Source organism: Spermophilus citellus (assembly GCF_964194105.1).
Source record: "Spermophilus citellus genome assembly, chromosome: 7".
NCBI lineage: Eukaryota > Metazoa > Chordata > Mammalia > Rodentia > Sciuridae > Spermophilus > Spermophilus citellus.
The window spans coordinates 29,434,200-29,447,925 of NC_138188.1; the positions used below are offsets into that span (position 1 = coordinate 29,434,200).

Sequence of the window (13,726 nt, forward strand, 5' to 3'; positions counted from 1 at the left end):
CAAATGGTTCTCAAATTTGGCCCTGAATTTGAAGCACCTGGAAAATTGTATGAGTGTTAAAAATGGAATGGGATAAAATTATCTGACAGACTGCAAGTTTTGCAGGAGGATCTCAAGTTCAAGCCATCCTGCGCAACTTGTCGGGGCCCAGTCTCAAAACTTTATAAATACAATAATAAGGACTGGGTATGTAGCTCAGTGATAAAGCACCCCTGAGTTCAATGCATAGTGCCAAGAACAAAAACAAAAACAAAAACAAAAATACAACAACAAAAAAAGAGACTGTAGGTGTTTGTTGTCTTCTTCTTCCCTAAAAAATAAGACTAGACCCTTACTTCTCTTTCCCTCTACTAGAGCAAAAGGGATCCTATGAAAGGGTTTTGTGAAATGCAAAATATTATTCAAATGTAAATTGTAACCTTTACCTTCCTGAGAAGCCAAAGAGCTTTCTATTTTTAACTTTTTACCATGGAAAGCATCAAACTATATAAAAGAATAACATAATAAGCCCTTAAGGGACCTATAACTCAGCTCTAAAAAATGTATTTATTTTCCGAGTCTCTATCGTCCTGCTGGATTATTTTTACCACATTAATCATAAATATTTTAGTAGGTATCTTTAAAAGGTAAAGAAACCTTTAAAAACATAACCACAGTACTATTATTGCACCTCAAATAATAATTACTGTATATGAATATTCAATCAGTATTCACATATCCCCCACTGTGTGTTTTTCTTTGTTCAAATCAGAATCCAAATAAGGCCCAGTTGCTTTGTTAAAACAAAACTCTCAGGCCCTGGGATCTCTGAAGTAAAAGAGCTTATTGAGCCATCACAAATTCTAAATAGACAAAAGGAGGACCGGGTCCTGGGACAGGTTCCTATTAAGTAGCAGCTGGAAAATGTTCCCTGGATCTAGAGCTAAGAGCATTTTTTATAAATGTCAGGGAAGGCAAGCATTCTTTTCATTGACCCTGCACTGCTCGTACATAAGAGGGGTGGCATCACAAAAAGCCAAGAGAGCTTTGGGATAGGAGAACTATCTGTGAGAAGTACTTGCTGCTCCTTGATTGAGTGGCATTCAAAGTTCTGATGGTTATGCTTGTGGGGTTGGAGTCAAGGGTAACAAGTTTAGGAATGTGGAGCAGATTTTTTTTTTTGTTTGGCCCTGAGAAAGGATTTGGAGATACAGAAAAAGAAGGATATACTGAGCCTCAAAGGAGCCAAAGAACTGTTAGAATGGTTCAAACATCCTTGAACCTTTGAATGTAGAATAAGCACTCCAGTAAGCAACTCAGCCCATGCCCTTAACCCACATCCTGGCCCATCCTTGCCTGCAGAAAGTAGCATGATTGGGCAACACACAAGCGCAAGGAAAATTGGCATAAAATTGTATAACTCCTTCCTGACTCCCCCTTTAGTCCAGCCCCCTAGCTACTCTCCCTCTATAGATATTAACACCCCAGTCCAAGGGGCTGGGGTGTCTCCTCTGGAAGTAGCCATATTCTCCCTTGAATCTGTATCTGCTTTCCTAAAAAATCACTGCCTGTGCTTTGACTGGCACGGGCTGAAATTCTTTCAGGTCATGTATACCGAGGACACCACTTGTCCTGAGTCAAGGTCCCCTCTCTAAGAACTCCACCAGGGACAGCCCTCCACTGTTAGTTGAATAACTTCTCTTACCTTTCCTTTAGGACATCTCAGCATTTTTTCTCTTTGTAATTCATTTATTGAAAAAAACAGGTCATTTGTTCTGTAAACTTCCCTTCGGTCTACTGTTTACTGATTGCATGCTCCTGATATTTTTTTATTTTTATTTTTTCTCGTGATATTTTAAAAGTAAACTTTGTTTTCAGTAACTTACACTTAACAGGAAAAGTGGTAAGATAGTCCAGAGAGTTCCCATATACTCTCCTCAAGCAGCATCTTACATTAATATGGTGCATTTCTTACAATACTGAATTAATTTGGATAGATTATTATTAACTAAAGTTCATGCTTTAGTCACATTTCCTTAGTTTTTATCTCATATCCTTTTTCTGCTCCAGGATACTACATTTTATTTAGCTGGGTCTTGTTTCCTTAGGCTCTTCTTTATTAATGTGACAGTTTCTCAGATTTTCATTGCATTTCATGGCTATGGATGGGATATTTGTCTCCTCCCCAAATTCATATGCTGAAACTTGACCCCCAGTGTGTTGGTATTAGGAAGTGGGGCCTTCTGGGGATGAGGAGGTCATCAGAGTGGAGCCTTCATGGATAGGGCTAATGGTCTTAGAAAAGAGACCCTAGGGCGCTCCCTTGCCTCTGCCAACCTGTGAGGCTTCAGCAAAAAGATGGTCTTCTGAGAAGCAAGAACTGGCCCTCACCAGACACTGAATCTACCAGGCCTTTGATCTTGGACTGCCCAGCCTCCAGAACTGTGGGAAATAAATTTTAGTTGTTTGTGAGCCATCCAGTCTATGGCCTTTTTTTTCCATAGCCCTAATGGTCCAAGATGATAACCTTGCCAGTTTTGAGGCATACTGGTTGTAAGCACATGGCACACAAATGACAAGGCAGTAGACGGGAAGCAAACCGTGGATCAGCAGGCTCTCCTTTATTCTGCAGTGGAGTCAATCAATCAGGCCCGGGAGGGCTCATTTTCTGGGTATGGAAACAGCCCCCAGGTTACAGAAGGAATCTGGGTTTTACAGTTTACAATGAGGGTGAATTAATCATTGGAGACTGCAGATGTGCCATTTGGACAGTCAGGGACCTGGTTGTGCAGGTTAAAATTTTAACTCAGCAAGGCAGTTGTAAAAAGCTTGGAACTCACTGTCACTGGGAAAGCTCACAACTCTGTGTTCACTGCTTGTCTTCCTTCCTCTGGGACCCACTGTTACCTAGAGCTTCACTATTTGCTTTTCTCCCTCCAGGACTCATCTGCAATGGGAAAGGGTCCAGCATTTCAGTATTCAACTCCTCCCTTGAGGACCCATTGGGGTGGGGAAGGGGCAAATGTTTGCTTTTGGTGGAGATGCTGGGGATGAACCCAGGAAGGGATGAAAGTTTGCTTTTTCCCTTAGGGCCCACTGTTACTGGGAAGGGATGTACTGGGAGAGGTTTAATGTTTGGATAATTTCCCTCCTTCTCCCAAGTCACACTGTCCCTCTGTTTTTCCCGGGGGGGGGGGGTGTAAGGGGGTGGTAGCTATCTTGTAGGAATATTATTTTCCATAACCCTTCAACCCTTCACTGGTCAGATATTTCATAGAGTGGCCCTCTTCTGGGATTTTAAAAAATTTTGACACTGGGGATTGAACCCAGGGGCACTTAACCACAGAGCCACATCCCCAGCCACCACCACCCCCCCCTTTTTTTGTGTGTTTTATTTAGAGATGGAGTCTCACTGAGTTACTTAGATCCTCCCTAAATTGCTGAGGCTGTCTTTCAACTCCTGCCTCAGCCTCCCACGCCACTGGGATTACAGGCCTGCACCACCACACCTGGTCTCTCCTGGGATTTGTTTGGTGCTTTTTACATAATTAGATTGGAGTTATCTTTTGGGAGGAGGATCACAGCCCAAAGTTCCATCTTTATCACATATTACATCAAAGGTAACTCTCCCAGCATGACTTATCAGTGTTGGTATTTGTAAGATTTGAAAAATGACAAACCCCAAAATAGAATGGCCTGGGAAGAGGGAATGAGGAAGAAGTCCAAACATCGATAACATTGATCCTTTCCAATACAGCCTTTCCCAGTGACAGGAGAATCCCTGGGAATGAAGCAAACATCACCCAATGACAAGATAATCCCTGGGAAGGAGATATCCATCAGCCAAAGCATGGATCTGTCCCCAAATAAATCCTTTCCCAGTGACGGTACAATGGGACCTCAAAGGGAAAGAGATTCTTCCCCAAGTGAAAATATTGCCCAGTAAAAACAAATTTCAAATTCTCACACACCCATTTCCTGAGTGCCTAGACACTCTCCGTCAATAATTAAGTCACCTCTCGGTGTAGTATACATAAGCACAGATCCCTCCTTTGGCCAGTGGCTCATTTTCCATCAGGAAATTGTGTCCATCAGATGAATAAAGGCTTTTCTCACCTGTGAAATTTGCACCCAACTTGGTCAGTTTGTGCTAACAGTGTTGACCTTGAACACCTGGGTAAGGTAGTGCCTGTCAAGTTTCTCCACAAAGTTAGGATAACCCACCCTCCTGATTCCATATCATACCCTTTGGAAGTCATTATTTAAACACAAGTGTAAGGAGAATGAGGAGAGGATAGCTACATAAATTATTTCTGATTCTTCTACATGGGAGATTCCTTCCCCCATATATTTACTAATTCCTTATTCATTTGCAGTATTCTTATGTAATTATTTACTTTCTACTTTGAATTATAATCCAGTACTCATTTAATTTATTACTCAAATTATTTCAACTTTGGCCATCACAGACGCTTTCAGTAGGCTCCTGTGTCCTTGTCCCTTTGAGGACTCCTATCAATGTGATTTCCCTTTATCTTTTGGGGTGCAGTGTGAACTTACTTATTTTCAGACATCACACAACACTTGAAGCTCTTCATATCCTCATCATGAATATTCCTGCCCCACTGCTGTATCAGCCATTTCTCCAAGGAAAATTGAGATATAAACCAAGATCTGGGCACAGGGTATGCTTTTTCTTACTGGAGACCATTGCTTCTCAACTGACAGAGAAAGGAATTACAAGTGTGCCTCCTAACCCTTGTGTGTGTGTGTGTGTACATGCAGTCAGTCCTCTTTATGTAAACCTGGTATGAATTCATACCAGTTCAATCTTAAAACTGAAAGAGCAAGAATAATTAATAATAATAGTGATGCTGATCATAATCTAAAAGACACAATCATGAACACCATAATCCCAACCATTAAAATCCTGAAAACCATATTCCCCATGGAAAAAGGGTATATAAGAGCAATGAAAAGTCAAATTCTGGGGAAGGCAATTGTACATTTTCCATGGTACACACAGGATAATTGCCAAATTGTTCAATGATGAACTACTTCTGCCCCTTTACAAATAGCACCATGCTTGTTTTTGTTTTTTTTTTTAAAAAAAAAAAAGCACTTTGAATGAGAATAAAAATTCGACAAGTTTGGCAAACTTCTGAAGACACTTGCTCATATAGAGGTTGCTCTAGCACTACAAAATGTGTTTGTTAAATGATGAACTATTGTTGCTGGGCTTGGGAGCCAGTGGCTTGGGAGGATGAGGCAGGAGGTTTGCAAGTTCAGCTCCTGCAATTATTTAGGCTCTAATCAACTTAGTGAAACCCTGTCTCAAAATAAAAAATAGAAAGGGCTGGCACAGTGGTAAAACATCCTTGGGTTCAATCCCCAGTACCAATACATACATAAAATTTTAAAAATTGGTGAATTCCTCTTGGTTAGAGATTTGACATTTGAGGAAGATAGACTTCTTACGTTTACCACTAAATCTAACAGAAAAATAAGCACATGATTTACTTTGGGTAATGGATGGCACTTTCAAAACTCTCTCCCCTGTTTTTAATCAGATATATATAATTTACACTGCTGTTGGATGTAAAAATTCTAGAGTTTATCCGTTCATCTATGTGCTAATGCTTGGAAAAACTGAAGTACTTTATAAATGTTTATTTGAAGATTTGGTGGACTTTGAAGAAGAAAGTGAACTGTAAATTCAAACCATAATGACAGACTTGAAATTAGGTGTAATCAAGTCTTCTAAAAATCAATTTCTAAGGTATTACCAATCAAGCTTGTTTTTTTCCATTTAGACCAGTGCATTGGACAGAAAAGTCAGATGAATGGATTGACCATAAAATACAGCCACAATGAAAGCTTCACTTTAAATATTCCTCCGTTTGCACTGGCATTCCTTCTAGCTAATGAAACTCTAGGAAGTGTGTGTGTGTGTGTGTGTGTGTGTGTGTGTGTGTGTGTGTGTTTACTGGGGATTGAACCCAGGGTCTTATGCATGCTAGGAAAGTGCTGCACTGAACTACATACATCCCCAGCCTCCAGAAATTTTAAATGAATTAAAGCTGCATTTGCCTGAAAAAAACCAGTGAAATTATTGTTTTGAAAATAATATGTGCATTGTAGGGTAAGAAGTCCTGCAATATGCTGTTCAATCACCTGTGTAAGTTCCACAAATCTGTGATCTGTACATGAGTACAGATGTGTGGAATGCCTTGCCCAAACAACATAGACACATAGTGTGGAAGATGGGAAGACTTATAGGGAATGATCATGTCAGTGGATATCAAATCATAAAAGAATTTCAAAAAGAAAAACACCATGTAGAAAATGAATGTGAATATGTTCTCTAAGGAGAGCTAGGCCTTAAAAGAAAGCAAGCAGGTATTTATCATGATGCAAGACTTCAAAATACAATGATCCTGAATGTCTGTCAGTGATTACGGATTACCTCTGTGCAATTGCCCATAATTTATCTCTGTAATATGTCTTTGCCATGTGTCAATTTTCTTTTGTAGTTTTTCCTCATCGTTTAAAATTGTCAGCATTCTCTCTATACTTGGCTATGAAATCATTTTATCTTTGCATCAATTCCAATAAAGAAGCTATAAATTGCGCAAAGACTTTGTTCTCATTCATTTTATGCAAATTTGATTCTCAGAAAGTGAATTATAGCAATGTTGACTTTGTGCGTTTTATGTAAAAATGTCGAAACCTCCTCAATGAACAGAGATGTCCTGTGTGTACATCTTCATTTATGAAACAAATTTTTGAGATCTCAACTCTGGGTAACTGCATATGCTGGGCAAAGTGCAATGGTGACCCATTGCAGTTTTTATGAACTTCATCAAGACTGTCACAATGTTTCAGATGATTAGTTATAAATCTGAGTATACACAATTACTAACTATAGTGATATGTGTTTATACATTTGAATTTGTTGACACATTTCTTAGTTAATATGGCTCATCTGTTCATAAATGTGAATTGATTAATATACTATAGTATATTAATCAGTTCATAAATGTGAAACTATTAATATACTATATTAACTATCAATATATTAACATATATGATATGCTTGTAAAAATATGTTATTGCCTATTCTGTTGTACAAAGTGGTCTAGGAAGTGTTCTCTTGTATTCTTATGTTTCTCCAATAAAACCCTTTTTAGAAATGTAAATAAATGTCTCTTAAAGAATATTTTCATTATTTTTTCCAGAGTTATAGTTTGAGGATTTTGGTGTTTCAAAGTTGGGGAGTTTATGGATTTTGATCTTTCAGAATTTTAACATTGGGGGATATGGCATTCAGGATTCTGTCTTTTAAGAATATGACCCAAGCCTATTCATAGCAGGTGGTGTTTTCTTCCATCATGATCTATGCAATAGCTGGTTGCTTTTTTGCAATGTTAACAAGCATTGGTGAATATTGCCTAAAATTCAAAAATGGTAAATTCTTTAAAATTTAAGAATAGTAAATTCTTGATTAGCTCCTTCTTTCATTAGCAGAAATGCTTTTATCATGAAAATTTCTCCTGTTCAACTATGTGATAACCTTGAAGTAGAGTCCATATTTTTAGAAGTAGCAGAGATGCTTAATTCTTCATTATTATTAAAATAATGAACTGGCTCAGCAGTATCTTTCAGGTAAAACCACTAATCAATTTTTGGTTTTGAGCACCATTATTAAGTTGGGGCAGCTCTTTAGTCACATGGCTCTGTCCTCTACTTTCAACCTTTACTGCAGGGCAATCTACTTGAGCATGGTGGGACAGGGGTTGAGGAATGGGAGATGGGCCATAGGCAGACAGCAATTTGAAAGTCTTAGCAAGGTTGGGGGGATCTTGAGTGCTTCTAAATCAATTCATCCTGGAAAAGGATCTTTGGATCCCATGACTTTTCCATGTGCTACATACTAAACACTAGATCCCCCCCAGTCCCTTTGGCCACAAAGAATTTCATTTTGGAAACTCTGGTTTCCAAAGTCATTAATTCCTGGTTTTTTAGTTATTCATGTTGCCTTAGGAATACTTAAATCCATCTTTACAAGCCTCAAGCAACCAAAGAAAGATGAGCTAATGCTCTGGAAAGGGCATGTTTGACCCTATATTCTTAAAGGTAGCCCATTCAGAAGAGAAACGAAATCATCCTGTAATGCTAGGGGGAGGGGAAGGAGGAGTTGATGGTATTGGTTCTCAACCCTGGATGTTTGTCAACTGAGACATGTTTTTAAAACCACCCATCCCCTAGCAACACCCCTATGGAATTTGATTCAATTGGTCTGGACTGAAACCCAGGAATTGGAAGTTCTTATAAATTTTCATAGTCTTTTTGCAAGGTGACCCTACAGTTTAACCAGGGGCATTTCCCACTCCCCTAGAACTCTTAGTGGGATGATGACTGTACCACACCTAGGGCCTCATCATCTCCATCCAGTTGCCTGATGTTGGATGTTGCCCTGCTACTCAGAAGACCAAGCTAGGAAAGCTGATGCCAAGAACAACTCATCCCCCTTAGCAGAGCTGAGGGATCAGGAATGCAGCTGAGCTCCAAACCTGGGTCTTTAACCTAAGACAAGCACTGTGCCCCCATCCTCCACTCCAAGAATGGCTACATTCACTTTGTGCCTGGCACAAAGTTCAGAGTGTTTTTCATCACTCGGCATCCTAATAGGTCGGGATCATCTCCATGTAACAGCTGAGCAGCCAGGGACCTGAGAGAATTAAGTGACTGCTAAGTCACAAGCCTGATTCTGGGAGAGCTCTGGGCTCACCATGGGCTGTCACTTCCTGGCTGTGACTTTATGCCCAGGGCCCTCTCAAGGAGCTGCCTCCTCATTCCCTTGGTGTAATAAACTTAGACTTTTGGCATCGGGGAAATCTTCAGGGTGAAGACTTAGCTGGGGTGCTGGATTGGGAATCCTCCATCAGCAGCAGCATGCCTGGAGAGACCTCTGCCCTGTGGCAGGGTGAGCCTCCTGTCTCCCACCCTCCCTCACTGCTCAAAGGTCTGAGGGTGTTTGTGGGTAAAATCCAGGAAGCTTAGGGGGCTTTTTGTACCTCAAACAACGCCTACTTCCCTTTCCTAGCCACGGGGCTGATCCACAGCACCTTCTTTCACTTCCCTTTCACAGAAAAATCTCTTCGGATCCTGTGACTTTTCCTTGTGCCACGTACTGAACACTAGATCTCTCCAGTCCCTTTGGCCACCAGTGCTATCACTACCATCTAGGATTTAAAAAGGGGGGAAGGGTGCGACATTACTATCACCTAGGCCACAATCCCTAACCTAACGCTCAACCTAACTCCCCCCACATTGAATCCTCTCAGTCCCACCATTCCTAATAGTTGTCATACACCTTTCTACTCCTTCCCCACAGCAGAAGGATAAGCATAGACACCGAAGCCAGACTGCCCTATTCCCCTCCTACCCGCAACCCCAGGCCCCTAGAATTGTGTATAGTCCAGAATAAACAAAAAGTAGCCTCCAGAACCACACTACATTGTTCCTCCCACCATGGGGACTCCTGGGCCATTAAATCCTGCTCAGGCTACAAAAGCAGCATTTCCCAGCTGCTCTAGGGACTTCCCGGGAAAGGCCTGGGATTCAAACTGTGACGTAAGCATCTATTGACTGGCCTTGCCAGGATTTCAGGGCTCCCCATTCCCCTTCAGGCCCGCCTCGGTGTAATGCCCAACCGAGAGAAAGCGTTCAGTTTCCCAACAGTCCCGCAGGACCCACCTGAAAGCACCGCCTTGATTGGCTGCTGCCGGAATCAGTCGTCAGGCCTGCCCTAACACAGCCCGGTCCCGCCCATACACCCTGCAGGGATTGGCCCTAGCACCCCAGCCAGGACCCTATAGGTGGGAGGTGAGACACCCCTCCCCCGGAAAAAACACGTGGTCTCTCCAGACCAGGAAGAGAGAGAGATCTTCCAGCCATGGCCGGGGGCCACAAGGTGGAGCTGGCCGAGGCCCTGGCTTTGGGGTCCGGCTGGAGGCATGCTTGCCACGCTCTGCTTTACGCGCCCGACCCGGGGATGCTCTTCGGCCGCATCCCGCTGCGGTACGCCGTGCTGGTGAGGAGGGGGCGCGCCTGGCCACTCCCCGCCTCAGCCCTGCACCGTCCCGGGGGCGCGCCTTTTGGGCACCTCAGCCAACCTTACTTCCCCTCCCTCAGATGCAGATGCGCTTCGATGGACGCCTGGGCTTCCCAGGCGGCTTTGTGGACGCGCAGGACAGCAGCCTGGAGGACGGGCTGAACCGAGAATTGCGCGAGGAGCTCGGTGAAGCGGTGTCGGCCTTCCGCGTGGAGCGCACTGATTACCGGAGCTCACACGCTGGGGCCAGACCGCGCGTGGTGGCCCATTTCTACGTCAAGCGCCTGACCCTAAAGCAGCTGGAGGCTGTGGAAGCTGGCGCACCGCAAGCAAAGGACCATGGGCTGGAGGTGGGGCCAGCCAGGGTCCCGCCCCACACCCAATCTGTCCCTTTTTCCCCCAAGAAAACCTCCCTGAAAGGAGTCAAAACCCCTGAGACCTTGCGATCTTCCGCAGTTTCTAGGAGTAGTTGGGATTTTGCCCATCTCTAATCAGAATAGTATTGCCAAACCAGTCTCTCGCGCAGATCTGACCTCTTTCCCCACCATATCAGCCTCTACAGAGATCTTTCTAGAGCACATCCATCCAAGTTTCTCCGTTGTTCCTTATTGATAATGTGATAATGATCAGTTGAGACACCCTAAGCACTTAATTTTGGGCCCCTTTTTTTTTCTTAGAAGATATGGTCCGTGCTAAAGGCTAGGCGAAAATAGAGACAGATTGCGTACAGAGGTATTTTATCAAATTGGGCACATATCAGAGTCACAGGGAGAAATTATGAAAACAGTGATTACTATGCTCACTTTGGAAATATATACTCAAAACAGTGATTTCCTGGATCCCATTCTTTCGATTGCTAGTGAGAGGTGGGGCTGGAGGAAGTCTTGAGAATTTGCATTTTTCACTAGGTCCCAAGTGATGTAGAAACAGCTGCTGTAGATTCCACATTCAAGAACCTCTGCTATAGAGCTATGCCTGAATCCTAGAGGCTGGAGTCACTAAAGGTTTCAGGGAGAGAGGTAGGAAAGATTAGCATTTATGGAGCTGGAAAGCATGTCTTGGATTAGGCACCTGCTCAGGGTTGGGATCACTCAACTTCACTGAGGTATGAGCCTTGGAGCTGGTTCTACCTAGTTGTTAAGGGAGGTAAGGCCTTTGCTCTAGAGAGATTTGTTGCAAAAAGGATCCAGGTAACATGACTAGCTGTGTCTCCTGTCTTCTTGCTTTCACAGGTCCTGGGCCTTGTGCGGGTGCCTCTATATACCCTGCGAGATGGAGTGGGAGGCTTGCCTGCCTTCCTGGAGAATTCCTTTATTGGTGCTGCCCGGGAACAGCTACTGGAAGCCCTCCAAGACTTGGGACTTCTAGAATCTGGCTCTTTCTCAAGTCTTAAGACCCCTGCTCATCATTAAATGTAACCCTCAATGGATCCATGGAACCTGATTGGGGACCATGGGAGGGAATGATGGAGGGACAGGGGAATGTTTTCTCTTCTGGGCCTGAGAGATGATACCAGATTAAAAGGACATGTGTGTGCAATTTGTTTTGAGCAGAGGGCCCTCCACACTCATGACATCAGGGTCAGAAGTCCATACCTCATCCCAGCAGTCCCGGCAGATTCTCAGGGTCTGCCTCCTCTTTGTGCATGTGCATACACAGCTTGGACACCCCAGGCTTGCACAGGAACAGCCTGTGACCACACAGCCTGACTCCTTTGTCCCATTATGTCTAGGCCAGGGGAAGTGGCATTTGTGGGGCCTGCCTTGTCATCTTCCCTGCTCCTTCCTGAGGCAGGCTTTCCCATCTCCTGCATGGCTGCTCTCCAGGGTCTATCCCAACTCAAGTTCACTGAGGAGAGTAGAGGACCCTGTGCTCCCTGAGATGCTCCCACCCTTCCCTGGGGGTTGACCATAGTTGTGGGTTATGGTACTAATGGATACCTCACTCTTTTCTTTCCTTGAAACTGAGCATAAGGGCTGAGATGGTGTCAAGGTCTTCTTTGGCTGAACTTAAGGCACCGTAGTCCTTGTGTGTGGTCTCTAGGGCTTTTGTTTTTGTGCTACTTTAGTCTCTGAGGAAATGAGCAGGGAACTGACCCAGCCTCTTATAGCCTGCCCTACCAAAAAGAACCTCTCAGTAAGAATGGATAGCTAGGCAACTAAAATCTTCAATTATTTCAACAAATACTAATTATGTACCTAAACCTGCCATGTACCATAAAAAGTGGAGAGATTCATAGCTCTTGCTCTTCTAAGACTCTAGAGCAAGGGTTGGGCAGACAGTAAATATTTTAGACTTTGTAGGTCACATGGTTTCAGTGGCAACTTCTTCACTCTGCTATGTCAAAATTATCTGTTCAAATCAAATTTTGTGGCACATGCCCATAATGCCACCTATTGGGTAGGCTAAAGCAGGAGGTTCATAAGTCCAAGGCCAACCTTGATAAGTTAGCAAGACCCTGTTTCAAAAGAATAGTAATTAAAAAATACTGGGGATTTTAAAATTTAAAAAATTTAAATTTAAAAATAATGGGGATGTACTTCTGATAGAGTACCCATGGTTTTAATCCCCAGTATAACCAACAGCATAAATATTATCTGTATGATGCATAGATATATTCATATTGCTGTAGCCCATTAAGACCCTAATGAAAAAGCAGTTGGCTAGCCTCTGGTCCATAGATTACTAAACATCTGCTCTAGGAGGAAGTAAGATTAAAAATTTTCTTTATGTGAGCCTGTTTACTTGCTAAGTGTTCGCAAGGAAATAAATAAGCTATGATATAGTCCCATTTGGGTACTTTTAACTTACTTGGGCTGTTTGGAAGGGTCCTCTTTAGTGAACATTTCAGAGAAGGAAGTGATCACATAGGTAGGAAGTGTTTTCCAGCAAGAAGCATGTGTCAAGGCTGTGAGGGGGGGAGAAACGGGACACACCATCCCAAAACTTGATAACATAATATTTAATGTAGTATTTCATATTTCACAATTTTGTGGACCAGAGATTTCCAAGGGGTCCTGCTGGGTACCCCTCCACATGACTGTGATGCACATCTTTTGAACAGGTCTGATGGTATTGAGTTGGCACATAAGGCCTGTCCGCAGTGTCCTAGGTACATTTAGTCACAGGTCTGGCATCTTGGCAGGGATGATGGGAAGCCTGGGCTGAGTGGGACCCAGATTCCTGTATGTGGCCTCAGCAATACAGTCTAGGTAGATGAAATTCCCATTTGGTGACTCATGACACCCAGAGAAGTAGTCTGGGGACTGGGATAAAAACCCCAAGACTTCTGACCTGGCCTTGGAAATTGCAGTGTAACATGCCACACTGTTGGTCATGCAAGTCCTTTAAGGTCAGCCAACATTCAAGGGTACAGGGATTATGCTCTGCTTCTTGGTGGGGAGTGAGGGACTAGGCAGAGAAGTAGCAAAGAATTTGTATACAACTGTAACTGATGAGAATGGTCTAGGAAAAAAGAAAGTATCATTAGACATAGATAAAGCTGGGGAATTAGGTTGGAGTCAGATGGTACAGGACCTTCAGATCATTGTGAGGGGCTTGGTGTATGTTTCAAAGAAGCTACTTCTGCTATTGTGTGAAACATGGACTGGAAGAGGATCAAAGAAGGAG

The 13,726-nt window shown here is 43.1% G+C and overlaps 1 protein-coding gene across 1 annotated transcript; it reads left to right on the forward strand.

Annotated features, from left to right (window-relative positions):
- The first annotated feature begins 9,912 nt into the window (after positions 1-9,912).
- Positions 9,913-12,827, forward strand: LOC308653684 (U8 snoRNA-decapping enzyme). The gene is made up of 3 exons (XM_081302335.1): positions 9,913-10,075; positions 10,177-10,446; positions 11,329-12,827. The coding sequence occupies exons 1-3, from the start codon at positions 9,938-9,940 to the stop codon at positions 11,506-11,508; spliced, it is 588 nt and encodes a 195-aa protein (XP_081158461.1). The 5' UTR covers positions 9,913-9,937; the 3' UTR covers positions 11,509-12,827.
- Positions 12,828-13,726: the final 899 nt, after the last annotated feature.